General features: G+C 42.5%; 1 protein-coding gene across 2 annotated transcripts; it reads left to right on the forward strand.

Annotated features, from left to right (window-relative positions):
* Nucleotides 1-27437, forward strand: ephb4a (eph receptor B4a). Of its 2 annotated transcripts, none has more exons than XM_061299731.1 (18): nucleotides 1-169; nucleotides 594-782; nucleotides 14076-14146; nucleotides 15420-15701; nucleotides 16085-16475; nucleotides 17679-17831; nucleotides 20053-20388; nucleotides 20458-20582; nucleotides 21284-21449; nucleotides 21965-22064; nucleotides 22956-23020; nucleotides 23145-23258; nucleotides 23623-23870; nucleotides 23950-24165; nucleotides 24333-24482; nucleotides 24684-24877; nucleotides 25260-25418; nucleotides 25539-27437. In XM_061299731.1, exons 2-18 carry the CDS (start codon nucleotides 704-706, stop codon nucleotides 25645-25647), a joined length of 2958 nt encoding a protein of 985 aa, XP_061155715.1. In that variant the 5' UTR covers nucleotides 1-169; nucleotides 594-703; the 3' UTR covers nucleotides 25648-27437. The 2 variants fall into 2 exon arrangements, with proteins under 2 accessions (XP_061155715.1, XP_061155717.1); XM_061299733.1 differs by having other exon boundaries at nucleotides 656-782.
* The last annotated feature ends 170 nt before the right edge of the window (nucleotides 27438-27607 follow it).

Here is a 27607-nt window from a genome sequence, read left to right on the forward strand (position 1 = left end):
GCTGGTGCTGCCTGCCGTGCCGCTGGACTCTGGACGCTGCGGCGAGGATGAGGATAAGTCGCTTGAGGGCTTTCTGCAGACAACTGCAGGCGACTCAACTTTCATCAAGTGCTTCGTCTTATTTTAGTCGTTTTAAACGAGCTTGACCATTTTTGTCCATTTTCGCCAGGTAAGACCTGTCCTTTTTTCCCCCGTATATTGCTCTTATTATAGGCAATAAGAGTGGCGCATTTGCAGCTGAACACAGAGCGCGCTGCGCGTTTTCTTGTGCTGTGTTTGTCAAAAAAATAAACTGGAGGACTCATGAAAATATCTTGTCAGAGATTTTGACATTTTGGGTGTTTCCCCCTGGAAGCTGCAGATTTTGGCAGAAGACTCGTGCTTTTATAGTAAGAGCTTAATAAACAAGTTGTTACCATGACAGAAAACTTGCGATTTTGCGAGGACTTTCACAAGTGGGACTAAATATAACGCACCTCCAATTTTATTTTTAATTTTTTGATTTTTATACCATCATCACACGTATCTTTTTTAAGAAGCGCACTCCAGCAGCTCCAGTATTTTGGTCTCTCAGTAGTCCACTTTAAATGCAGACTGGTCTGTGGTCAGCGAGAACACAGCAGAGACGCCGGTGCCATCTGATTGTTCATTCAAGGCTAAACAGAGGACACAAGTCCATTGTGCACCACCATTTGCCATCACTATGGAGCTGACATACAGGATCATTGGCCTACTGGGATGCATCTTCCTGGACTGGGCTCCTCTGACTTGTGCTGAGGAAGGTGAGTCACAAGTACTTTGTTTATTTCATTGCGCCCGCAGGTGAGTTCCAGTTTGGAATCATCCGTAAGAAAGTGCATGAAAACCAAACCGCAAGGAATCTTCAAATGAGGCTACTGCAAACATCACTTAAGTTCCATTTCATGGCAGTAACCATAGATACCTCGATACGGCCGTGTCATGAATTCTAATAGGAGTGTGTGCGTGTGTGTTTGTGTGTGTGTGTGTGTGGGGGGGGGGGGGTGTGTGTGTGTGTGTGTGTGTAAACATTCCCTATCATTTAGGTTTTATTTTAGAACATTTTTCTTACAATGGCAAGTTTTGAGTCCCCTTCAGTTGTGCAGTACCTAATTTAAATTGTCATAAAATTACACTACACACATCTTGTAATGAGCAAAACTTGTTCGTTGTTGATTCTGGACAGGATCCAGATTCAAATTTTTAATGCAGCAGGCAGCAGTGGCAGCTCAACATGCAGTGGCAATTTGTTATGTTTATTAAAGCTCTTGTTATATTTGGTTCCTGTAGATCAGAAAAATACAAAAAAATAGAAAAGAGACTGTGAAATTTCTAATTTACAAATGGTTACTTTTTAGGGGGTGTCATTACATTGATGTCCCCTCGGGGAAAAAAAAGCCTTATTGTCTTTTTCATCCTCATAAAAATGTCAACTGTTAATGTCAAGTTCTTATTGTGTTGGTTTGACAGATCTTATATTTTGATATAAATCCATTAGGGAAATGGAGCAGCATACCAGCTGTTAGGTTTGTACTCTGAACAGCAACCCCGTGTGGGGCTTTTGATTTCCCAACAGGTTTTTCTGGTTAATGATATTTACACATGTATGCGTAACTGCTGATATTAATGTTTCCTCTTCAAACCCCCTCCTGATATTTATTAGCAACGGCGATGCGGTTAAAAGTTACCTCAACTCCAACTGAAGAGCTGACATTGTGTTCCGACAATTCTAATTTCCCAAACTATTCCAGCACTGCTCATCACTTTTGATCTCATGCCAAGTTTCAATCAATGCCGGTCGTCAACAGGAACACACGGAACATGCTTGACTTCACTTATTCTGTGGCAGGATCTCCAATCTTTCAGCTGCTTCTGCTCGGCCCTTTCTTAGAACGACACGCACAATAATGTAGCTCAGATGAGGTCAGCCTTGCTTTTGTCGTGTGCAGTCAAACATTCAAAAGTGGGAATCTACATGATAAAAAGTCTTGATGACCAGTGAAGTTGCTTTCCAGATGTACAAATGATCTAATTTGGCATCCCAGAGACAATAATTGTTTGTTTGGTGGTCAGGCAATGTGATTTCCTGTGTTGTGGATAAAGGTCCATCTGTCTGGTGACTTTAAACAATAGTGGAATGTTAAAGTTCAATGCCCCCGTTCCTTGTTTGTACTCTTAAAAAAAGTTCCCATATGGAAAAAAAATCTTGAATCTGCTCAAGCCACTTCAACCAATCTTTTGATAGCGGTACCAATGCAACTTTTCAATTTCTTTTTGGAGGTTCTACTCTGTCATCATCTACTAAGTTTTTGATTCTGCACTGGTGCGAGTGCAGATGATACTCACAGCTGCCAAGCCTCTCCTCTTTTATTTTAGCGAGGCTGTAAATGGCTTACAAGATCATTCCGGGGCGGGATCTCTCGTACTTCTGTCCCTGTAAAGATTAAAACCCACAGTCCTTGATCGGGTAATTACCTTGGCTGGAAATTTATAACAAACTTTGAGGGTTTAAGGGTTTCAAGTAGGAAAGTGGTTCAAAAACATCAACAAAAAAGCTTTTTGCCCCCCTCCCCCGTAGATTTAGGAATTACTTTTCATATACAAACGCACAAACCAAAGCCCACAAGACAGAAGCTTTCAATTCTTAGAAGACGACATGCCATGCTAGGAGATTAAATTATATGAGCGTTGCATTACTGAGCTACCGTGGTGGCGTTATAAACCACTTTTAGGATGGCGGCTTTTGTTCATGACCACTTTTTGGAGAGAAACATCACAAAACTATAACCAGAGCATTATTTTGAGGGGCATGACTAGCCCTGAGGTGGATGTTTGGAAATGCCTCCTCCTTCACTAAGGTGACAATTTCCACAAATGAGACTATTTCCATGCAAAACATTGGTTGGTATTCTATTATGTGGCCGTATCACGGCTCAAAGGCATTTTCTTCAGCTTGCGTTACTGAATCATCGGCTTGATGATTGTGGTTGTCATGGTAAACAGTGTGCGTACGACGATAATGCTTGTGACTTGCTATTGTCCGCTGATGTTCAAAAAGCAAGATGGGGGCATTATTATTGCAGAGCAAATTAGTGACTGCTTCATATTGGACTCATCTTTTAATCTGCCGTGTGGTACCTATGATAGTTTAGTAAAACTTGGTTTTGCAAGAGAGTCAAGTCACCAGTCGAGTTTGTTTAGCGGGGGCCAGCCTCATTGTGGCGGACGAAAAACGTTGACAGCACTCTTTTAGCTGGTATCTATTGGGGGGGGGGGGGGGGGGCACCCTGACTGTTGCAAATTTTACTATGGTGCTCAGCATGCAAATTGTAACACAACTGCTTCATCCATTCACATCAGAATGACATTAGTTTTGTAATATTTGCACTATCAGGATTATCACCTTTACATTAAGTATTTTTTTGTGTGCGTGTCACAAATTTGCCATCCGTTCTTTGATATTCGTCGTGCCCTGCTTGCTATTTTGAAGACTGGTGACCCGACATCTCGTTTCTAGTTTGTTTTTTTACCACCTACTGGTTAGAACAAGCAAAAACAAATAAAACTCTTAGCGCCTTCCAATCCGTTAATCGCTCAAAGGCTTCTTTTTTCACGTCTGCTCTCCACAAGGCCTCACGTGAGCGTCAATACTTCCTTTAACGCACAGGTTGGCTTTTCTTTTGCCGCTCCTTTTGCACATCCTCTTGTTTCCTTGATGCCTGACTGCCGCTATGCTATTTATTTTGCTTGCTGACACTCTCCCCCTGCTGCAGAATTGTGGATCTTTTCCCAGAAATCCTTTTAAACGGAACCGATTTTTATAAGAAAGGGATTTGCATTTAAAGCAAGCCTGCCCCCTCCCCTCCCGCGCTTTGCTCTCTCGCTCCACAAGCTGCTCGCCCGTCATCCTCTGCACCTCAATCCCGTGATTAGCTTCCGCAAGAGTTAAACAGGCATCCAAGTGCCACAAGTACCCTCGATCCGGGGATGCGTAGTCTCTCGTGAAAATGCAGGTGGATGATAGTCGAGAGGATGCCCCCCTCTTCCCCTGCACCCCCAGGGCCCTCCAACCCATATACATCCACATCAGGCATTCACTTTGGTCTGTCCTCCACACACACTCTGCTCCCTGAGAGTGGGACACAATGGGAACGGGCTTCAGCAGTGTGAATAAGGCCAGTGCCTATCAGCCTGTAAGGGCCAGAATGGCACTTTTTGGTGTGTGTGTGGGGGGGAGAGGGATGGAGGGGGGGCTCTCTTTCACACCAGACCTGAGTCTGAGTCTATCCGCATCATGAGCAATTAGCATTTTGTGATGATACACACCTGGGGCCACATTTGTGATCATAGTGGCCATTAATTATAATATTTATCTGTCATTCCATGCCTTGCATTTAAACTAGAAATCTACGTTTGTCCCCACTGTTTTCACTCATTGAAGAATTGGATCGTACAAAAGCAGCTTGCAGCCATCTTCAACCTTGATGTATAATAATGTGAAGAAGCAAGCTTTTGAAATGTAATTTCCCTCCTTGACCTACATCGTTTGTCGCATGCGCATTTTTTTTTTTTTTTACTCTAAATGTAACGTTTGCTGGCACCCTGGGTGTACGCAAACCGGCTCAGCATGTCTCGAAGGGGCTGCCTCGCACACGGCGCTCTGTGTGGGTTCTGCTTTCTCCAGCGTAACAGAGACATTCCTGTAAGAGGGCTGCCCTCCTACAGCTGCACGCAGTTAAGAGCTTAAGCGCAGAGTCGCGTTTTAAATCTGAGTTGGGGAGTTCACTTTACGATGTATTCAAGGGCCATTTTTGGCAGCTGGCTGACTCCCTCTTTTTAAGGAGTGCTGCATCCAACAGGTTTCTTCACATTTTATCTTGGCCCGTTGTCATTTATAGTCTTATGTACACTTCATAAGATCTCTAATTGACTCATGGAGTTTTTTTATTGTGTTTTTTTTCTGATATTTTGCCATATTTGATGCAGTTGGATCTCATTGGACTGTAACTAATTACTACTATACACTACAATATTATTAGGATGATTTCACCCGCAGATTGGACGGAGTCATTATTTTACGTTTCAAAAAAAGTTTGGATAGCATAATTTGGTTGCAACAAAGAAAAGAAAAAAAAAACAATAACGCTCTTTGTACTCAGATGGCTTCACATCCAAAGATGAGTCTATCTTTAGCTGCAAATTTTACAGGCTGGCCGGAGTAATACACAAACTGATTAAAAGAGTTCACTCACTGTGCGGCTGCCGTGATTTTGAATGGCTAAAATCAGGTCCAAATAAAATACTTTTTGGTGTTGTAGGGAGTCTTGGATGGTTTCTTTCACCAGAGACAGCACTGCTTGGAGCAGCCCACCTCCACAGCAGATTAGTCACTGCGGTATTTTTTCCTCCTCCCAAAATACATTTTACATTCTGCTTTCGTCAAATCTTTGAGTTAAAAAAACCTTAAGTACATCAGCAAATAATTCTGGAGCTTATACGTACATGCTTCGGCACAAACATGTTTGGAGTGGGGATGAATATAAAAAAAAATAACGTGACATTTTGTTGTAGAAAACTGACAAATGCTCAACTCGGATTATTCGAAGCATCCAGTAAAGGGGGTGTGAGAATCTCCTGCTGCTTTAGGAGATCATCCCAGATTTGATCCCTGCATGGCTTCAAATTGTCCTAGCCACAGGAGGTCACTGACCCCTAAACTCTGGGCCTCTTTGTGCACGAGGGACAAGAGGATGAAAATGCTCCTCCAAGAGAACGAAAGCAATGCTTTCCCAGGGTGCTTTTGTTTGGATGGCACACACAATCTGCTGCTTCTGTGCGTTCATCAAGATGATAGCAGCTTATATCAGTGCTCAACTTTGAAATGCGTGCATGTCTGTCTTCTGAGACACTGCCCTCAAACTGCCACCATCATAAAACCTTCAAGTAAAAAACATTTTAGTATGCTAAACAGCCATTCAAGCATCAAAATGGGATTTTAGTACATTTTTAGTTTTACTCCTTTGACAAAGTCTTGTTGAGGTGTTAATATTGTGACTCTTTTTCTTTTATGTTTTTAATGAAGGTGTTTTCATATTCTGTGTCGCACAACTTAAAATAAGCGACGGATCAAAGTGTTGGAAAAGATGTCATCAGAGACCGGCGTGCACCCGTTCTCTGAACAGCTGCACGCTTTTTGGCCTATTAAATCCTACCGAGCAATATTTGGGGTATATTTCGTCAGTTCAGCTGCAGGCTCCCTGCAGTGTGACACTTTACATTATGAATAAAAATGTTCTTGGCTGCGTTAATCAATACAAGTGACCCACATTTTCAGGGCACTTTTCCTCCCATCCAGCAGCAAGGAGGATTGGAGATATAGGGACCTGCTCATTTATTTTGGAGTCCAGTTTTTTTTCTTGGCGTGCATGTAATTTTTCCCAAATAACGGGAGGTGGTTGAGATTGTTGAATGGAAAATATGGACGATGAGAAGACATCTACAAACAAATAGTACTCTAAAAATCACTTTGAAGTGTTTCTCATTACACTTAATATAAAAACCCATAACAAACTTGTAAAAAAAAAATATATATATATATATTTTCTTCAATCTTTCTATTGTAACTCATTCATCCTATCAGCTAAGTACCGGGCCGGGAGCTGCGACAGCGCTTTCAAGAAGCTCTTGGTTTTGTCACATGGCCGCTTTATTTTTGAAGAGCGCTTGAGAGAGTGCTGCCCATAATTGGAAGACGAGGGGGGTGAACTCACTTAGTGACGGATCAATATTCCAGAGATGCTGAAATGTGCTGTGGAGCGAGGCAATTGCATCAATCATAACAGCCCGAGTGCATCACATTAAAGGCTCTAATGTGTCGATGAAAGAATGCCTTCTAAATGATGGCCGCGTTCAGTAATGGAGTCGAATTTAAACTTAGATGTCGGCCTTGCGTCGTATTTGCAATTAAACAAGAAAGTTACACACACTTGAAACTATTTTGCAACAGTTCGACTAGTTAATTTTTCATTGCATACAATAGTCTCCTTGGGAATATTTTGGTCCAAAGAGCTGTGCTGTATGTGAATGCTGTTTATACAAAGGAAGAGATTGTTTGACTCCAAGACGCACAAGCGCCATACAGCATTTGACACCCCGGGTCAGAACTCATTACTTGTGGGCGGGGATGTCAATGGCGCAGAACCAAGTTGATGTCTCATATCCTTTTTACCTTCTGTTCACCTCCCATTTCACACTGAACTTTTATACCACCCTGATGGACGTGGCCATTTGAACTTGAAGAATGCAGTGTTTTCTTTTCTCTTCAATGACTATTAATTCAGCTGCAATTGCTGTGAACGTTTCGTTTTGTGCTCAAACAGCCCAGACAAAAAAAAATCTATATTGAATGTTTTCTGGACTCCTTTTCAATTTAGGATATGGCAAACAAAGATTGCTGCTCTGGCGGTGAGAACAAAGTTAGGTTGGGGGAAAAAAAGGGCCAGAAATGGAAACAATTTCAAGCTTGTACTGCGAAGAAAGGAATAGTCAACCACTTTAAAAGCTGACCTGTGCAAAGTCTGACACGGTTATTATTTAGCAAAGGCTCATTGGGCGGGTTCTGCTTCAAGCCTTGTGAATGTTCTGGAGCATAAAGTTTCGACCTTAAGCGACGCTTTGGGGGCTAAACATGTACGGACCCAGCGGTAGATACTGAAATTCTGCAAGCTAGCACTTGATGCTGATTGGTCCAGACTCCGACGCTTTGTCAGTTGGCTATTTACAACAAAACTTTGCAATCCTGACTTTTTGTGTACATGACAACAAAGTGGAGTCTCAAACTGAAGGTTTAGAGTTTATTTTACACAAAGATGCAGGATCTTTGTCTAACAACAACAAAAGCCATCTTTGCTTTTCCCAAAGAACCCCAGTGTTTACATACTGAACTGGCATCAGACAGTTAGATGTGTAACATCAGCGCCACATCCGTGTCCAACAATGTCCGTATTTACCTTTTACACAAGCTTCATTCCAGATCTGTTAATTACTTTCAAAGGCAGAATAGTGACAGAAAAAAAAGTCCTAGTTCAAACTGTGACCCAGAAATCAATCCTGGCTTGAACAAACACTATAAGGGTTTAGTTTGTTTGTAAATATTTTTTTTCCCCAAAAAATATATTCTTTGTTTCTATTTCATCAATATTTCCAACTCGGTTGTCATGTAAAAGTAAGGAAAAGTCTGCGAGAAGAATGACAGCTGGCAGAGCGAGAAGTGGGATGATTTCTACCTTGGAGTTTATTTTTGTTTCTTGAGGTTTTGTTCAAATGTGAAATAGGACGCAAGAAATTGTTTATGTTGCGAAAAAAAAAAAAAGTGTTGTCAACTTCTCGGTTTATGCTACTATTGAAGCAGAAAGCCAGACATGGACAATTAGGGGGATTTTTCTGTCAATGTTCTTGCCACCTGGTGAGTTCCTGTGCTGCGAAACCGCCTATTAAAGTAATATGTTTGTCCACTCTGATGAATGTGTGGCTCTTAGCCAAAAAATCCAAAGGCTATGTTTCCAAGAAGTGCATTTTCATCTCCTGTGGATTTGATTGACAGCTGTGTGGATCCTCTACGGTCCTATCTATAGTTTCTGTCCAGTTTTTGAGAATACTTCAAAACTAGGTCACATCCCGTACTGGGGCGGAGAGCAGCTCTCTCGCTTATTGATATGCATCCCTACAGACAAGAAAAGAGGGAGCGGCGTCAAACATTAACACCTTTCTTTCATCTCAAACTCGCTCCTCTCGCAAAGCATTTCATGAGCTTGCACGTACTCAAAGTTGCTGAGTGTATCCACGCGGACCACGGGAGGCTTTTGTTATTCAGTATTGAGCAGTTAAACAGTGTCTGGCTCGCTTAATGTGAATGGGTTGCACGTCGGTCAGCCCCCCTCCACCCTTCCAACCACCCACCCAGCAGACCCCGGACACAGGAAGGGGACCCGAATTACAGGAAGCTGAGGTTTAATCTGACTAGACACAACTCTGCTATAAGACATACAAACACGGCACGGCCTGCACACTCAAGTTTGAATCGAAATAATTGAATTGACAAAGCTGACAGAAGGAAAAATACTTGATTTTTTGCACTCGCTGCTAACAATAATGTTATTTTCACAAATGGCGTACAAGTACTATGATAATCCTCTGCAATTATTGAAATTCTCATCTGACAAAACTGCCGTAATTAATCCCAGACGTTCATACTCAAGATAATGTAAAAAAAGAGAGCCATTAATTTACCCCGGTGTTATGTTAGCAGGCAGAAGGAATTCATCGAAATGGGTTTGGGGTTCAGAGAACTGAATTGCCTTTTGGAAAAGATGCATATTTGCTTTCTTAACAAGGCTTCTAAAAATACAAAAATGTCTGTTTGTCATGAGAATAAATGAGGTGGAAACAGCCAAGCTGGCTTTGTCCAAAGATAATAAAGCTCCAATTTAACCAAAAGTCCAGATATTGTATTTAAAAAAAAAAGAGATTTACTTAAATCAAAACAGGCTATCTGACCTTTAGTTTAGCGTCTTGATGTGAAGCTAATTGTTCAGCACCATTGCAAATCAATCTGTTCATCTAACTTTGGGCAAATAAATCTCTTCCAAAAGCTTCATTTGTAATTTTGAAACATGCACCTAATTTCTTACAGCACCAGTCATACCATTTACAAAATCTAAAACATATGCAAGAGCCCTCCGTCCAGTCCAGTTGGCCATTCCTTCAAACGCTTGAAAAAAATATTTTTGGTTATTGTGGGATTCAGGCCATACTGAAAAATAAATACAATTAGAAAATGTTCTTAATCCCCTCATATAAAAGCATTTTTCTTCTAACTGTATAATTTACGTAATTGTTGTAGCAACATTTCCTTTCTTTTCTGTGTGACTCTAATACCAAAGAACCGCAATTAAGGTTTTTCACATTAGCCATAGATGGCGCTCGATCAAAATGACAAACTGACCTTTACCGTTTCTTGCTCATATCGTATTGCTGGAAAGGCCTTCATCTTAACTTCTCAGATTACACTGTAATCTTTGTTTTGTCCAAAGCCTTTTGTGCTGCAGAATATAAAGCAAACCACATAATGCTGTTAATTTATTTTAATTCCACTACATTTATTGACTAGCGATAGTGTGACGACAGTCTTTAAAATGCACAATAAGCTTAAGAGACGCCCAGGGTACTATTACTCAAAAAAGCAATTATTTTCTGTCTAACAACAAACAGTAAACAACTACATATTGAGAGAGCAAACAAGATAAGCGCAAAGTGCCTTTGTTATTCTACATCCATTTTTTTTAGTATTAATCGGATTTGAACATTTTCTCTCCTTCTCTTTTGTGACCACATATTGTTGTCCTGAAGGTGTGTGAGGATAAACGAGATTACTTTTGCTTGAATTAAACAAACTCTAATCATAGCAGAAGTACGCCTGTAATTTTCCTCTTCGTTTTCCGAGCCGCAGTGGAAAACAGCAGTAACACAAAAACGACCAAAGCTCCACGAATGATGTCAAAAATGTCCTGAAATTGAATATTACTTTGTTAATTTCAAGCCTGAAGAAAGACCTAGACAAATTGCGGGGGCAGTATTGGCTTCACCCGACTCTTTTGTTTAAAGAAAAAAGACCGGGTCAGGTTTTACATTTCAAAAGAGATCCATGCACACCCTCTATTGTTGTCTCCACTTCGTGCTGAAAACTTAACACCTTCTCATTCCGTGTTTGTTGCACCGAAATAATTTGGATTACGTAACCCTCCTCCTTTGGACTATCATTTTCTTGACTCGGGAAGCCTTTCCTTTCTTTTAAATCTATAATGTACAGGGCCATTATTGTTGAGTACTCAAGTTTTGTGTACACTTCTCTAATCTGTCCCTAATAAGGACAATTGCAGCGTAATTACTGTACAAGTGTTTGTTTTTGCAGTTAAATACGGCCAGATGACGGGCCTTTATTGTTTCTACTGTTTTCTGAGATTGTGAAATTGGAGGGGAGGGCGCTGGGCAATTTTCCGGCGAGTGGGTGGCCAACCCCGCCGCTCCCGAAAGAATGTAGGGGAAGCGCTGACTTCCTCTAATGAGACTTAATTCTGAGAGATTCTCAGTGAGCGGCAAGGCCATGCATGCACATAATAGAAACACTCAGCATCTCATCTAAAACACTCACGCTCACGCATCCTGTCTCATAAACCTTAATGATAGAGCTGCGATAAACAGTGATTACTATGCTCGGGCCGGGGGAGTGGTTGTTGGGTGCCGCTTCTCCTTTTTGCGCCATCAAATCAATATATAAAAGTGTGGCAGGTGTGCATTTGAAAGAAAATATAAGACGGTCGGATGTGGTTGGTACAATCCTAGACTTATCCCATTACGGAAATTGTAAGATCAATAGACTGGTTGAATTTGAAAAACATTAAAATGGAGACTTGCAGAATGTGATGTTGTTGGACACATGCAGCAAATGTTCTTTGTTATCTCTTGTGCTATTATTGTACAACATTCTTTGAGCCCTATAAGAGCCAAATGTTTGACATTTTCTGCCTCCAAAGTTGCAGACATGACATAAACAAACGACCTATACAACACAGGTTTGTTTTCATCACTTTGGAGTTAAAACATCCTCACGTAAACATCCTAGTGAAGCTGCCGGGCAAAAATCCAAACAATCTGAATTTGGGTTGCCTTCAAATTGTACACTTTCATTGATAGTCAAGCCACCTTCTGTATATGCTTACATATCTTTAGGATTCCCATATTATCCCCAAGGAAATTAAAACAGAAAATAATTTGGATCTTCATCTGGAGCCACAAAATGTTTTACCTATACTGTAGTAATTTTACTCCTGCAATCAAACAAACAAACTATATTTACTTATTTATTTATTAGCACCAAAAGTTTGACTTTAATAGATTTCATGGAATTTTTTTGTGCTGATCTAAACAAGCGTGAACCTACTATGTAATAAAGATTAATGTATTATTTACCATGAAAAATGAAAACTAACCTTTGCAATTACATAAATGCGGACATTGTTGATTTTGCCACAAGGAAGCAACATCCTCAGAGAAGGTTAAAAAAAAAAAGCTTTTTGTGGAACGCACATTTGGATGCTGAGAGGGAGAACACTCACCCAGAGAAAATAGGGTGGAATGCTGAAAGAGAGATTTAAGCAATTTGGTTTTGCGACAGCGAGAGTGGGGTTGGAATTGAGTCCTTCGTTGGTGTGTGTGTGTGTGTGTGCATGGGCGTGTTGCCTGGAAAATGTATTGAATTAGCTGGGGGCAAGATGTGAGCTGCTGTGGGTGTGAGCAGCAAAACAAGGACAAGTCAGCTGACATCTGATATTATTTATTTTGCGTTCAAATGTTGTTTTAAGAAGGAAAAGCAGCTGTACAGAGGATGTTCAATAATGTGCATTTTATTTGCTGTGTTTTGATAGAAAAAAAGGGTGCCTCTCTGTGTTGCTCTTTGGGGCGTGGTAAGTGTCTCACTTTACGCAGGATCACAAAGATGCATAAGTGTAGGCACTGCACTTCTCAGTGTAATTAAATAAAATACAGCCAGTGGTGTTGAACACCAGGGACGCGAGCGGCGCTGACTGGCTCACAGCTGCTAGTCGTCTTTCAACCGATGGGAGTTTGGGAAGGAATTTTACACTCCGCGTGCAGCCATGAACATTTGCAGTCATATTGTGTTTCATACTTTTGACAAGTTTGAATATGAACAGAGGTTTTTGCTCTGGTTAAAGTTTTCATCGGGAACATAAGCGGAGATCGTAGTTGATAGATGTAGTTTATATTTAATAGCCTGATTTGGATTTTCTCTTCAGTGCTTCAACTTTGTTTTGATTTTTACTTACAAGATTTACTGGTTTCCGTCAAATTGGACTAATGACACGTTTGCCGAAATCAAGTAAATCGAAGACACCCACCGCATGAAATGTGAGCATGTGCTGGACAACTGAGCGACATGCTGAGGCGTGTCTGGGATGGAAACAAGAAGCGCCACGCTGACTTTGCCGTCAGTGTCAAACGTTCAACTGATTTTAGCAATTTAAAAAGAAACGAAGGAAACATTAGTTGTGGGGGACAACAATGGTGTCATAAATTCCTAACATGGTGATAGAGGGAGGAAGTCTGCTCACTCAGCCAAAGGTGATGCTCCAGACCACCGTTTGATCCCTGCTTGTTGATTTTACAATCAAACAGAAACCCTTTCCTGTGTAAATGTGAGCAGTTGAAAGATTGTATTGTCACTTTCAAGCTGTTTTTTTCCGTTCATCTATCTATTTCCCAATAAAACAATTTAGAAGTTTTATTGACAGTGCAGGTGAATTTTAATGAGAAATGATACGTAGTCGACAGCAATCGATGATGGGACGGATTCAAGCAAGCAATTTAATAACCGCAATGATAAACGCAGCTTGAAAACTCAATTTCCTCTTACAACCATTTTCAAGCACTTGCGAGTTGCATTAAATCCTATTTATTGGTCCAACCAAACTGCCGAACCCTACAGATGAGATTTCTTGTGGCCTCTAAAACCTCATCCGAGCCACAATTCTTGTAGAAGAACTGCGAAGCCAGCTGAGCACCGGAGTGAAAATGTCCTCCCGTGAAAATGTCCTCCCGTGGTTGTTTTTCGGCTAGCGGCCGACAATGAGGGGGAAAAAAAATCATTTCAATTGTAAGCGTGGATCAAGACTGAAAGGGTTTAAATCCTGATATATAATATGAGTGTGTGTTTTTGAGTGTAAGTGTGGTCGTGAAATTGTGAAGCGTGGCGTGTCGCAGGAAGCAGACGAGACGTGGGAGAAGGAAAACAAATTTTAGAGTCGCGGGGATCTTCCTGGCCAAACCCCTTCATGCTCAATTAATATTGCATCCTAACAATAGATTAAGTCTTTGCCTTGAACCTACACAAAAATTCAGGAGCTGCAGAGGCAGCAGTTTTCCAATCATGCAAGTGTGACTAATGTTGTGGCCAATCTAATACGTTACAATTTCTTTCACAGAAGTGCTGATGAATACTAAGGTAGAGACGTCGGATCTGAAATGGACCATCTTTCCACGTGCCAAGCCTGAGGTATGTAAGCATGCCGCCGCCATCTTATCTGTATTTCCAGCCCAGACTCAGTTGTGATGGGAGAGATTTGGGGGCACCTCGTTGTTCTATTGGGTATGAAAGAGTTCCTTATATGGCAGGTAAAGTCGGCGAGAGCGAATGTGCGATTTGAGAGTATATTGGAAGCAGATGCTTTGATACATCCCATCACCCGCGGAGTGGAATCCACTAGCAGCCCGCAATTTTGAATTCCAGCAACCCCAAAAACAGGCAGATTTGTAATTTGATCAACCAATGAGTAGTTGCTGGCTTATTTTTGCCCGCAGCAACCATATTTTCTCCTCTATTTATGTCTTAGATGGGAATATGTTTGAAAGATAACTATAAACAGCATTCTAAACAGGAAAAAAAAATATTGCTTTGAGATGTGTAAGTAAAATGTTCTCAGCTGTGGCACCTTGATCAACAGTTCGGGATATTTAATGGTAAAAGGAAACGCCGCTAAAATATTTTGCCCTCTTTGATTGACTGAGTCGTGAGTTTCAGTACATCTAAAGATTCATATAAATGTCTGTGTGAATTCAAGAACTTGTCACTCCTGTAGAATGTGCGGCGCGTCCCTTGACACAAGCGGCATTTGTTGATGAAAAGATGAGCTGCCACATTGTTTCATTTAGGATTAACGGAGAAATTCTCGCTGAAAAGGGCTGTGAAACCTACATAAGCGCTTTCATTCAACATGTCATCTGCGCACCCATTTTTTTTTTGGGGGGGGGTGTAAACATTTGCATATTTACATAAGCGACATTCTTGGGCACATCTGCTAGATTCAGCCTTGATTATGTTCATGTCAAGGGTGTTTCCTGCACTTCAAAACATTCGACGATGAATATGACTGCTGTACAAATATTTGGTGCTGCTTTTAGTCTCTTGCACATTTGTGCAGATTTGTTCCATAACTTGTGCATTCCCGTTTTTTATTCTAAAGAAAAGACAGTGGAGGTTGCTGCAATGTGCTCTGCTTGACAAGTGGGACTTAAAAATCCCACAAGCTGCACTGCGGCTCAATGTGCGGAATGATTTAAAAAGCCAGAATCCAAGTCGTGATGGCGCTGAATTCTCTGTGCAAGCCTCTGGGTCCGTACCTGAATCGATGGGCCAATAAAAAATGAAAGATTCTTTAGAGGAGAGACTGGCCTCTAAATTACTCCAGTTCATACTGGACAATTAAAAGCAGGCGGGCTAATCGAAATGTTCTACTGTTTGGCTTTCTGGGTCTTGGCTTGGATCTCAGTGGGAGGAAGTGAGCGGTTTGGACGAGGAGAGCAACAGCGTGAGGACGTATCAGATCTGTCAGACTGACAGCTCATTCAGCCACTGGCTGCGTAGCGGCTTCATCCAGCGACGAGAAGCCTCGCAGGTTTACGTGGAGCTGCGCTTCACCATGATAGAATGCTCCTCTGGGAACAGCCACCACCGCAGCTGCAAGGAGACCTTTAACCTCTACTACTACCAGGCCGACTCCAATGAGGCCACAGACACGTACCCGCCGTGGATGGAGAATCCTTACACAAAGGTAGGCCCGGTAGAGGCTGGCCAAGTGCAGAAGCAGAATCAATATCAAGTGCGACGATTAATCGGCAACTAATTGATGATCAAATTAAGCGATAACCAATTTTTGTTTTGTTTTTGAAATGCTCACTGTGATGAACAGCTCACAACAGACCCGGGCATGTTTCATGTCTTGGCAAATAAAGGTTTATAGAAGTGGGAAGCAATGTTTGGCAGGAAGGCAATAAATCAATGTAAAGCCCTTAATAGCTTGCTTGGAGAATGTTCAATAATGTAAAGCATATGTGACGTGTAGTTAATGTTTTCAAATCTGTTGAATGCTGCAAAGCTTGTTGTGCTGGAATCGGGCCATAGTTGGACTTTCTTTGCTCTTTCTTCCTGTCCTAGGTGGATACAGTGGCAGCCGACTTTCTCCTCAGGAAGGGCGGCGAGCGGAAATTCAACATAAAGACCATAAGACTGGGCCCTTTATCCAAGAGAGGCTTCTACTTGGCCTTTCAGGCTCAGGGCTCCTGCATGGCCTTGCTCTCTGTTAGGGTCTTCTTCAAGAAGTGTCCCCCCCTCATTAGCGCACTTTCCTCTTTCCCTGAGACCGTTCCTCGCACTCTGGTACAGGAAGCGCAGGGTGTGTGCGTGGAGCATGCCGTGCAGCAGGGCCCCCGAACTCGCTCTCCAAAGCTTTTCTGCGGCGAAGACGGCCAGTGGGTGGGCCAGCCGACCACCTCCTGCGCCTGTGCTCCTGGATACGAGGCCGCCGAGGGACACACCAGATGTACAGGTGGGTTTAAAGCGAGCTTAGGTTTCCTACTGTGAGTAAGGAGGTCCATGCGGACGACGCCTACTCCACCAGCAAACAATGGTAAGCTGTGGGTGGGGTGCGCCGAGGGTGGACCCTGTGCTGCATAGAATGAAGAGGGGAAGCGGTGACAGAAAGAGGACGGGGCGAGAGGTCAGGTAGAGCAGCACTTATCTCAGAGGGGAAGAGAGGGGTCAAAGGCTGGCTGCTGGGACAACTTATGGTTGCGTGCGATAGAGGGGAGGTGGGGAATGAAGATGCTTTGAGACCATCAAAGGCGGCAGAAGAAGTGGCAGCTCTGTCTATAATGAGTCCCTTTAGCTAATGACTTCCCCCTCGCAAACCAAATTAACATGGCTTCACATGGCATGCAGTATGTGTACAAATCAAATTTTAAAACGTCTATTTTTATCTCAGTCGGGGTGAAATCATTTGTTATGACTTGAAAAAATACTAATTTCTTTGCTTGTTGGAAAGTTGCATTTGGCATTTCCAGCTTTCTGTCATGCACGAGAGCTGTGAGAGGAAAAACAGCCACCAGACCATTAAGGGAAATTGCCTTTATAAGAAGATTGAATAGTTAATTAGCTTCATAGGCTGAGCGTTTGGGGAAAATGAAATTGAGTCTGCTCTAATCCCATTACCTTGCATACAAACAAATGCTACAACATGCCGTCATCTTGATTCCGTGTGATGGATGTGCTCGATTATTTAGGCGGCGCCATTGAAACAAAGATCTTGCTGACCATTGACTCGACTATTTATTTCCCTGAGGGCCAAATAGGTGTTTTCCCACTGATTTGTAGCTTTTGGTGAACTCAAGTTCATCTTTGAAACAAACAATGCGATGAAGGAACTTCCTGTAGCCACGTGACCAACAACTCAAGACGCCTTGACTTGAAATTGCTGCAGTCAAAGTAGATTCCTCGTTTTTTTTTTGTGTGTCAAGGAACAGGAAATGTTTGTTTTTTTCCTTATCTCTCTAAGGACGATCATGTTTTGGTTAAACCGCCCCCCTATAAATGAATGGGGCTATCTGATTTATGACTTAGCTCTCATTACATTCTTCCCTCAGCCCATCTGCAGCCATCTGGCACCTGAGCGCAGTTAACATGCATGTAGGAGCCACAGGTCATATCCAATGTAAGAGGCTCATAATGCTTTTCCTTCATTTGTCCTCTGCAGCTTGTCCCGTGGGTCACTTCAAGTCCAGCGCAGAGGGACAGTGCACAGTCTGTCCAGGAGCAAGCCACGCCTCCGTCAGGGGGCAGTCTACATGCGCATGTCGCCCTGGCTACTTCCGAGCACAATCCGACAGCCCTGACACTGCATGCACCAGTGAGTAAACATAAAAATGGCTCGTGTATGTTTGCAAATATAAAGACGCCGCAACTCTTCTGTTTTTGCCACCTTCGGTGCTAATTTCCCCGCCTTCTTATATGTGCTTTGTTTCTTTTGTGGCTATTGAGATGTAGTATGTCATTCGTGACAGATTGTTATGGGGGTTGGGCTTCCTCTTAAAAGTGGTGTAGCCATTGATGGTCTTAAGTGACACCTCCTCGCCGATTCAGGAATTCAAGCTCATGTGTGATGCGTGAAAGGAGCATTTGACAGAAAGGTGCACTTTGTCGGATTAGCAATCAAGAGGATGTGAAACATTTATCACTAACTTCATTTCACACCACTTGTATTCAGTCCTCTCTTAAATGAGTACGCATCTTCACTGTGGAATGATGTGAGAAGACGCCAAAGTAAAATTGGGGACAGATTCAAACCTCTTTACGGTAAGTATAAATTACTAACGGGCCTGATTTAAGACACCACATCCCGAAAGAGAAGGCCAAACGGCGCAACTGTACGTAACCATGACGAGGAGACGCGAGCAAAACGGAGGCGGCTGGGAAAGCACATTGTGTCAACATTTTTGAAATGCCAGAAACAATAATGATTGCCACATGGTGTCTATCCAGTGATGCAATTTCCGAGCTTCCGAATGATCTAATGCAAGGGTGTCAAACTAATTTCTTTCGCGGGCCGTATTGTAGTCATAGCTTATTTCGGAGGGCCATTATGACTGTCAACCCAACTAAATGTATGACCACCTCATATTATATACAGTAAAAGCTATAAAACAAATAACTTGTGTTCAAATCAGACGAGTAGAACCTGGTCAAATATTTTTTAAAAAAAAGATATTAGTAAAAGTGAAGACAATTTGCAATTCTAGTAATGACACACGAATTTGATGCACAATGTCTTCGCGGGCCAAATAAAATGATGTGGCGGGCCGTATCTGGCCCCCGGGCCTTGAGTTTGACACCTGTGATCTAATGTCTGTTCCTGGGTCATTCTATTTATTTGTTGAGCAGTTTTTTTTATGTGCTGTACCAAATTTTAGATGCTATGTTATGCAGGGTGGGCAAGTTTTTTTTCTTTAACTGCAAATTTGATTATTATGATAAAGCATAATCTGGTTGTTAAATGGGAAAATGAATCACCTCCAAAGTACCTCCCCCCAGGTGATGAGTTGTGAATTCATAGCTCAGCCGCAGTCTGTATGTTGGCCCACTTGGGCTTCCAGTGAGAAACGCAAGACAGCTGGAGGCTCTGTGACAAAGCTGCGTCTCCTTGGCAGCGGCAGAAGCGGAGGGCTTCTGCTTAGCTCGAGGCAACAACTATCTTCTCACCATTTTTACACAAATGATCATTATCGTCCACGTTTTGGTGCACTGTAATTGCACCGGTTAAATTCTGCTGCACATTCGCTCCCGCGGTGACACAATCATTGTTCTGCTTCCTGGCTACATGTAAAGACTAAATAATATGTCTTCGGCTATATGACAAACAAAATAGACTGTGAAGGTCATTGGAAGGTGAAACGACGTAAAAACAGAACCGTAGGGGTTATAATTGGATTTGATGGGATAATTTGCTATGCCATGATTGCAAACATGCCCAGAAATGAAATTATGATTATTTTTTGACTATGTTATAAGCATGACATGGTAGTCATGACTTTTGGATTTGTTTTAAATCAATGAAGCGTTATGCTGCTATGTCTTTAACTGTAACTATAGCATTAATAATACAAGTAAAAAATGAAATATTAAATAATATCTTGCGGTTGCTTCAGGAGTGCTGTTGCTATTCCACGGATAACACCATGTGCACATCTGATGCCCACTCCTGTTACTAAAAACTAAAAAACCACTATGTTTACATTTTATTGTTGATTTCAAGGTTTGTTAATTTTCTAATTTCTTTGACAAATGAGCTGTTAGATGGAGAAGTGCAAGGTGTTCATAAAATACTTGTGGGATAATATCGTCCTCTGTTTTGCTATTCCAAAACATAATTCGGTCTGCTCGTCGTGTCGTAATGTGTTTGAATGTGACTTTTAATGTGAAACAGCTTGGTATATCAATTCAAATGTAATATCATCGAGTTGTAGTGTGCTAAAGGAGCAGGAAATTAATCTTGAAAGTGATTGGAATATGTCTTAATTCCACCTTGGACGATAAACCAAAATATTTTGTAAGGATTCAAACTTTGCCCACAGGACCTCCCTCGGCACCACGCAGCATCGCCTCCCAGATTAACGGCACTTCGCTACGACTGGAATGGAATGAGCCTCTGGACAATGGCGGCAGAGCCGACCTCAGCTACAATATCAGATGCCTCATGTGCCGAACGCCGAGGAGCTCGTGCGTGATCTGCGGCGACAGCGTCAGCTACCGACCGGCACAGCACGCCCTGACCAGTCGTCGGTTGGAGGTGTGGGGCCTACTGCCTCACACCACGTACACCTTTGCCATCCAAGCTCTCAACGGGGTGTCTCAGCTCAGCGGCAAGGAACCCTCCAGCGAGGGTGTCAATATCACCACCAGTTATGATGGTAACGAGCGGCGAGTAAAGGTATGAGGTAATGCGGCGGCTTTTTAATTCTCTTTCGTTATCTTCACAGTGCCGTCGCTGGTGTCTGTGATTCGTAAAAGCCAGTCCACAGAGAGCAGCTTAACGCTTCACTGGTCTGTGCCTGTGCAGCCACACTACACCATCCTGCAATATCAACTACGCTACTGTGAAAAGGTACAAGCGTCTGGATTTTTCTTTTCATAAAACTCATTTGGATGCATAAAGTAACCTCATCTTTAGAAGTAGGATACAAAAAGTATAGCCTGCACGCCAATAAATATTTTGTTAGAGTATTCATTCTTCAGCATCTACTTATTAATTATTATTGTTATTATTGTTATTATTATTATATTAAACATATTTTATATGAATTATATATTTTATTATATATTATATTATATAATATTATTATTATATTATTTTATATTATTATTATATCAAACAGCAATCACTATTATATTATTTTTTTATTTCGTTCATCCCTAGTACTTTTTGAGTTACCAACATATAATGAACTTACCGTAATTTTCGGACTATAAGTCGCACCGGAGTATAAGTCGCACCAGCCATAAAATGCCCAAAAAAGAGAAAAAAAACATATATATGTATATAAGTCGCTCCTGAGTATAACACCCAAACTATGAAAAAAAACGCGACTTATAGTCCAAAAATTACGGTATTTGTTCTATAATCACATTTGACGAGTCAAGATGAATTTTGTCAGAAAGCACCGGCGCTCCGGGTGGTGTTCCAAGCACAAATGTTGTATTGTAGCTGTCGGGCGCTCTTGTTTGACTTGTCTGTCGTCTCCTCACTCACTGCTGTTTCACTCACACCTCCATCCCTGCCAAACCGTGTTTTCCTTCTGCATGTAGGAGCGGCGCAGTGAGGATCCCTGCCACTACACGGAGAGTAACAAAAACCAGGCCGTGCTGACGGACCTGCGCAGAGCCACTCAGTATGAAGTGCAGGTCCGGGCGAGAACCATGGCCGGTTATGGCAGCTTCAGTCCTGCAGCAGTCTTCCGCACCCTGCCCGATGGTAATAGAAAAACAAATAAGGACTATATCGTAACCGCAAAAGCACTCGTGTGAACGTAACGACCCTGTTCACCTCCTGCCCGTGTCATTAAAAGTCATGCATTATTCAGGGAAAACATCTTGCTATGTTAACAAAAGTACAAAACATTCCAGAGTCTGCGCCAAGATTTACTGGGTTCTGCCGACCCTCTAGAGTTTGCTCTGTGTGTAATCTCACTCACTCACTAAATCCTAAATGTGTTGAAACCATAACGTCCTCAAGGGAGGTTAAAAAGAAAAAAAAATGTTTTTCCTCATTTGGTTTGTTCTCAATGCCATTTTGTGTAATCTCACTAAATGGAATTAATGTTGTCCTTGTACCGGGTTATCATCTCTGGACAGACAATCTTATTGTAGTTCTTTTTCGGGCTTCTCTTCATTTCCTGCTCTTCTCATACTTTTGTTCTCAGTTGATGTGCATCTCCTCCCTTGACTTCTGTGTCGGCTTTAATTCTCTGCTCTGTTCTACTCTGCCAGGAATTGACTCTTCCTCTCAGTTCTTGGTGCCCGGCATCCTTATCGCCATCGGGATGCTGCTGCTCGTCACTTTCATCTTTGTGGCTGCCTACTGCATACGGTAAGAATAACGGGAGTGGGAAAGGGAGGGAGGGGGAGACACTGCAAGAATAACAGGAAATGGAAAAATGGGGAGAATGTGACGTTTTACTGTCTAGCGCCACTTTGTTCTGTTGTTTACACAAAAATCATTTGTTGTCCTGCACTCTGCTTTGCTCCCTTGCGGAGTCAAGCAGTGCTTTTGTTTTGCTTGCACAGCTAAAACTTATCCTGTTCATTAGGACGCGTTCCTGGGGCTTCATTGTTTGAGTAAACTGTGCGATGCCATCTCCACTAGAGAAAGTGTGTGTTTATATACGTTTTTATGTGGGTGAGAGAGGTTGCAATGACGGTAGAGGTAGCAGGCAAGGGGAGACAGGATGCAGGCGTCCCAACCCTGTTTCCACAGGACAGAAGAACAATAGCAGTGACCTTGTGACACACACATACACACGTATACACACACACACACACAGCAGATCTGCTTCTAAGGGTGGTGCATTAATGCTATTTTAGGCTTATGAGGTGGGTAAGGGACTAGAAATGGAGGACGGCTGAGTTCCAGCAGCAACAAGGATGATGCGGTTTTATAGTATCATAATTAATAATATGTAAATTTGTGATGAGAAGGTGCTTGCTTAATTAAGCTTAATTAATTAACCCTTGTCTATATGCAGAAATAGGCCTCTTCTATTTAACTGGAAATAATTAGGTTATAGTGTTTTTTTTCTGCACATTTTCTCATTTTATTCAGCCACTGAAAGATTTTGTTATTGTTTCTTCATCTTGTACATCTGATCATTTGCATGAATATGATTTGCCTCGCATTCGACCAATGAAGCATGACAGCGTTTGTCAGGAAAAACAAAACAAAGCTAAATGAGCATCTCCAATGGTATTTGTCTACCTACAGCAGACACAGCCGCATAAAGGATCCAGAAATGAGCGACAAGAACAACCAGTACTTAGTAGGCCAAGGTAAGGCGCTCGCCATCATTTGCTGAAAAATCCTCCTTTCATCTTGACGCTTATCATTGCTCATATTTCTCTAACCTTTGTTTTCTCTTCCTTTCCCACGACTTTGTTTGCTTTACTCCCAAAGGGGTCAAGGTTTATATCGACCCCTTCACCTACGAGGACCCGAATGAGGCCATACGCGAATTTGCCAAGGAAATCGATGTTTCCTTTGTAAAGATTGAAGAGGTGATCGGAGCCGGTAAGCCGACAGTCGTATGCATGTGTTCGACATTCAATAACACCTTAAAAACATTTTACGGAATCTTCTATTTAGTTGCGGATTATCTTCTTTTGAAATGTCATTTTCTGGAGTATATCTAATTTACTAAGCTAAATGGATTCAGTGACATTTAAAAGCAATTTATTTTCTTCTTTATCGGTGCTGAATTCAATATTGTGACACAAAGCTATTAACTGACAAACATGTTAGCTGTATTAACAGCTTCTGTTCAAAGCAAAGGGCAGCACTCGCTGCAAGCAAGCTTTTCATTTACCCGTCCTCCTAATGACGTCAACTCCTTTGTAAAGTGACTAAATGTGCTTATGTGCCTATTTGGTGACAGGGGAGTTTGGGGAGGTGTGCCGAGGGCGGCTAAGGGTCCCCGGAAAAAAAGAAAACTACGTCGCGATAAAGACCCTCAAAGGCGGCTACACCGAGAAGCAGCGTCGTGACTTCCTGTCCGAGGCCTCCATCATGGGACAGTTCCAGCACCCCAACATTATACACTTGGAGGGAATCATCACAGCCAGCTGTCCGGTGATGATCCTCACCGAGTTCATGGAGAATGGCGCTCTGGATTCTTTTCTGCGGGTCAGTTTGATGTCAAAATCGCACTGTGCCATCAATCGTGCCTTCCCCAACTGAAACCTTTTCTCCATCTTCAATGTAGCTTAACGACAGCCAGTTCACACCCATCCAGCTGGTGGGGATGCTACGCGGCATTGCCTCGGGCATGAAATATCTGGCCGAGATGAGCTATGTCCATCGAGACCTGGCGGCCCGCAACATCCTAATCAACAGCAACCTGGTGTGCAAGGTGTCCGATTTCGGCTTGTCACGTTTCCTGCAGGAGAACTCTTCTGACCCAACCTACACCAGCTCCCTGGTAAGATGCCCAGTATAATTAATGCACAACTTTGATTCATTGAACAGTACGGTACAAAAAAAAAAAAAAAAGGATATCTTTAGAAAATCTCTTTTCACTGAATCCATACTACTTTATGTAGTTAATATGAATGCTAGTGATGAAGCATGCATTTTTCACTTGTGCAGGGAGGGAAGATCCCAATCCGCTGGACAGCGCCGGAGGCGATCGCCTTCAGAAAGTTCACATCAGCTTCAGATGTGTGGAGCTACGGTATCGTCATGTGGGAGGTCATGTCCTTCGGAGAGAGGCCCTACTGGGACATGAGCAACCAAGACGTGAGTTTCGGACGAAATCCATGTCACGATATTATTAACAAAGATGCAGTCACTTACTGGCCAGTCATTCGATACAACTAAGAGCTAATTCACTATTTACAGCCAAAGAAAGGGTCGAATCTTGGCTAATGAAGCTGCTCAATAGAATATCAACTGTCTCTAAAACACTCTATGATCATTGAATTTTTCCCATGCATGCAGGTAATCAATGCCATCGAGCAAGACTATCGGCTGCCGCCTCCGCCCGACTGCCCCACCCACCTACACCAGCTGATGCTGGACTGCTGGCAGAAGGATCGCTCGGCCCGGCCTCGTTTTGCTGAACTCGTCAGCGCCTTGGACAAACTGATCCGGAACCCCGCGTCGCTGAAAATCGTCGCCCAGGAGGGAGCGGGGTGAGTTCACACACATGTGCTCGGTTGAATGACGGGTTGGCGGTCAGATTAGGAGTATCGGCATTCGCGTCCTTTTGTGCCGATTCCTCAGCTATGTGAGTCACGTGACAGGCGTCCTACCCCTGCCGTTCATTTCGCGTAGCACCCTCAAGTCCCGCTGTGGCCTGTCAGCAGCTTGATGTGCACGATTGACTCCGTCCACATTCTTGCTGTCCCCCAGTACAGTAGAGGATGCTCCATCCCTGGCAAATCCCATTGTTTCTCTTTGTCAATCACGTGGTTCTCATGACATCTTGACAGGAATGCAGCTGCAGGACAAGTCCTATGTAAGCTTCTCCTTGTTGTTTTGCTGACTTCCTTTGTTTCTTCCTTCCTCCCTCAGGCCCTCCTACCCCTTGCTCGGCCAGCGGTCGCCGTTGGCCCTCTCGTCCTGTGCTTCGGTGGGGGAATGGCTGAGGGCCATCAAGATGGAACGCTACGAGGACAGCTTCCTGCAAGCTGGACTCACTACTGTGGAGCAGCTGGGACAGATCACAACACAGTGAGTCCTTAATGCAATACACACGAGTGTGTGTGTGTGTGTATACTGTGTATATATACACCCACACCTATATATGTATATACATGGATACCTATGTGTAAATATTGTGTATCTTTTCAGAGACTTGCTGCACATGGGTGTTACTTTGGCCGGCCATCAGAGGAAGATCCTCTCTAGCATCCAGGCCATGAACTTCCAGAACAAGAGCACAGCACCAGTGACTTTCTAGCTTGTCTGAACACAGATGTCAAAAAGTTAGCCCAGAGCGCTCTGGATTCCTCTCCTGTGACCGACATTGAACCCGAAGCGACACGTTGTTAGAATTTTTTTATGAATAACCCGGAAAACTGAGAATCAATGCGAGTTGCCTGGAGCTCAATCATCACAGAAGATGCCGACACGTGCAGAAGGACTCCTTGCCCAGTAGGATGCACTTATGTGTCGAAGGACCCTGATTTCAAGTGCCAAGCTTAGAGATGAATAAAGAACATGGTGATGAAAAGCAGCTGCTTGTCAAATGCAGTAAAGAAGCTAAAGGCCAACGAGAAGGTCTCGCTGTTGTGTTCACCCAAGAACCGTTCACGCAAGTCTGCTTCCATCTGGATCACAGATTTCATATGAGCAATTGAACACTTGAACTGTGTTGGATTCTTTTTTTTTCCGTCTATTTGATTTCAAAGTGACCTCTCTTTACTCAGGTGTGACGTGTAAAGTCGGCTTTGCCGTGCTGGCTTCTCATCATTACTCTTCTCATCCTCTTCCGTCTGGCTCTAGCGTGGAGGAAAAGAAGAAAGACAGCACTTGTCGCAACGGCGGAAATTTCAATGTCCGTTATGCTGTGACTTTTTCTACAGCATGCTTTGACGGTAATGTGAACATGGACCAAAACGTGACCAGAAACTTCTCTGGCCTCCAATGTCAGTGCTTATGTTGATTATCTTCCAGGGCCATTTGTGTTTTTTAAAAACAAATAAAAATAAGAGTCCATTTTTGAGAGGTTGAATATTTTTACTTCATTTCAATGTACAGCAACTATATTTTTATTCTATTATTTTTCTTTACAACGTTGTAAATTGTTTCTGGTTTTGCCTTTGTACAAAAAGTCTTCTTCAAATAATGCACCCAGTGTGCCGAATCCCCTGGTTTCAGAATGGAATGCTAATAACTGCACAGAGCTGCTGTTTGATTAGCACCACCACCCCCTCCCTTGTCTTACTGACTACAAGCGCTTGCTTGGTAAAAGAAAAGACTGTAATTCCTTCTTTTTTTTTTTTTTTTTTTACTCCCAAGATTTTGCATCTTTTTAAAACAAGGCCAGTCTTTCTGGCATTTACGGCAATTGGTTTACATAACGTCCCCCCAGGAGGCTGACAGCCCTGCAGTGCATGGGGGAATACATACTGCCAAACAGTAAAGTCACATTCGAAAAGGCGCACCACTTCTTGCAAAATGGTTTATCCTCTGCACCATAAAACACAGAATGCTTTTTTTTAACTGGCATTTTAGATTTTAATTCGCAAACCCTCCCCTCTTTTTTTTTTTTTCCTTCGCTGTACCTGATGGAGCAGATTGTAGCTCACAGGAGCTTAAATATCGCTTTTTTATCATCTGGGATCATTTTCGGTGGCTTTAAGAAGATTGAGGCGCAATTAACCCTCGCTGATTAACAAGAAGACGCCAAAATGAGGTGCAGGAAGTGTGCGGGCGTTTTATGGCTAGGCTTTTGTAATCAATAGAAAGTGGACTCAAGACTCCAATCAGTGTAAATCAAACTGGCGCTTAGTGTGCCATTTTTCTCTAAAGCTCATCTAAACCATGACAAGCCTTCATCCAAAGCACTGGGGATGTGACGCAAGCATGTCAGTAGTTCCTTATGAAGGATCGTGGCGAACGTGGTCTTCATATTGAAGATCTCAATATTCACTTTGAAATAATAGATTTTAAATAAGATGTTTGATTACTGTCTGATGTGTAGGATAATTTGTATTCAGTATTCATAAATAAAGACACTCATAAATATTCATCGTCTGGTGTGTTTTTATCTCACTAGATGCAAAAAGCAATTCTAACAACCGAAGCGGCTTTCAAAATCAACCGATGAGTTTAGGATTTTTTTTTTTTAATGCCACAACTAAGTGAGACAATAAACATAGAAGCAGAAATATTGATATCATATGAGTCATATGATT

Source organism: Syngnathus typhle, linkage group LG15, assembly GCF_033458585.1.
Source record: "Syngnathus typhle isolate RoL2023-S1 ecotype Sweden linkage group LG15, RoL_Styp_1.0, whole genome shotgun sequence".
Lineage (NCBI taxonomy): Eukaryota > Metazoa > Chordata > Actinopteri > Syngnathiformes > Syngnathidae > Syngnathus > Syngnathus typhle.

What these genes read in the sequence shown, in the direction of transcription:
- ephb4a (XM_061299731.1), top strand. Translation starts at nt 704, where the DNA reads ATGGAGCTGACATACAGGATCATTGGCCTACTGGGATGCATCTTCCTG. An exon ending in TATCACCACCAGTTATGATG is followed by an intron (nt 20,389 to 20,457) that starts GTAACGAGCGGC and finishes TTATCTTCACAG; the next exon opens with TGCCGTCGCTGGTGTCTGTG. An exon ending in GGGACATGAGCAACCAAGAC is followed by an intron (nt 24,483 to 24,683) that starts GTGAGTTTCGGA and finishes CCATGCATGCAG; the next exon opens with GTAATCAATGCCATCGAGCA.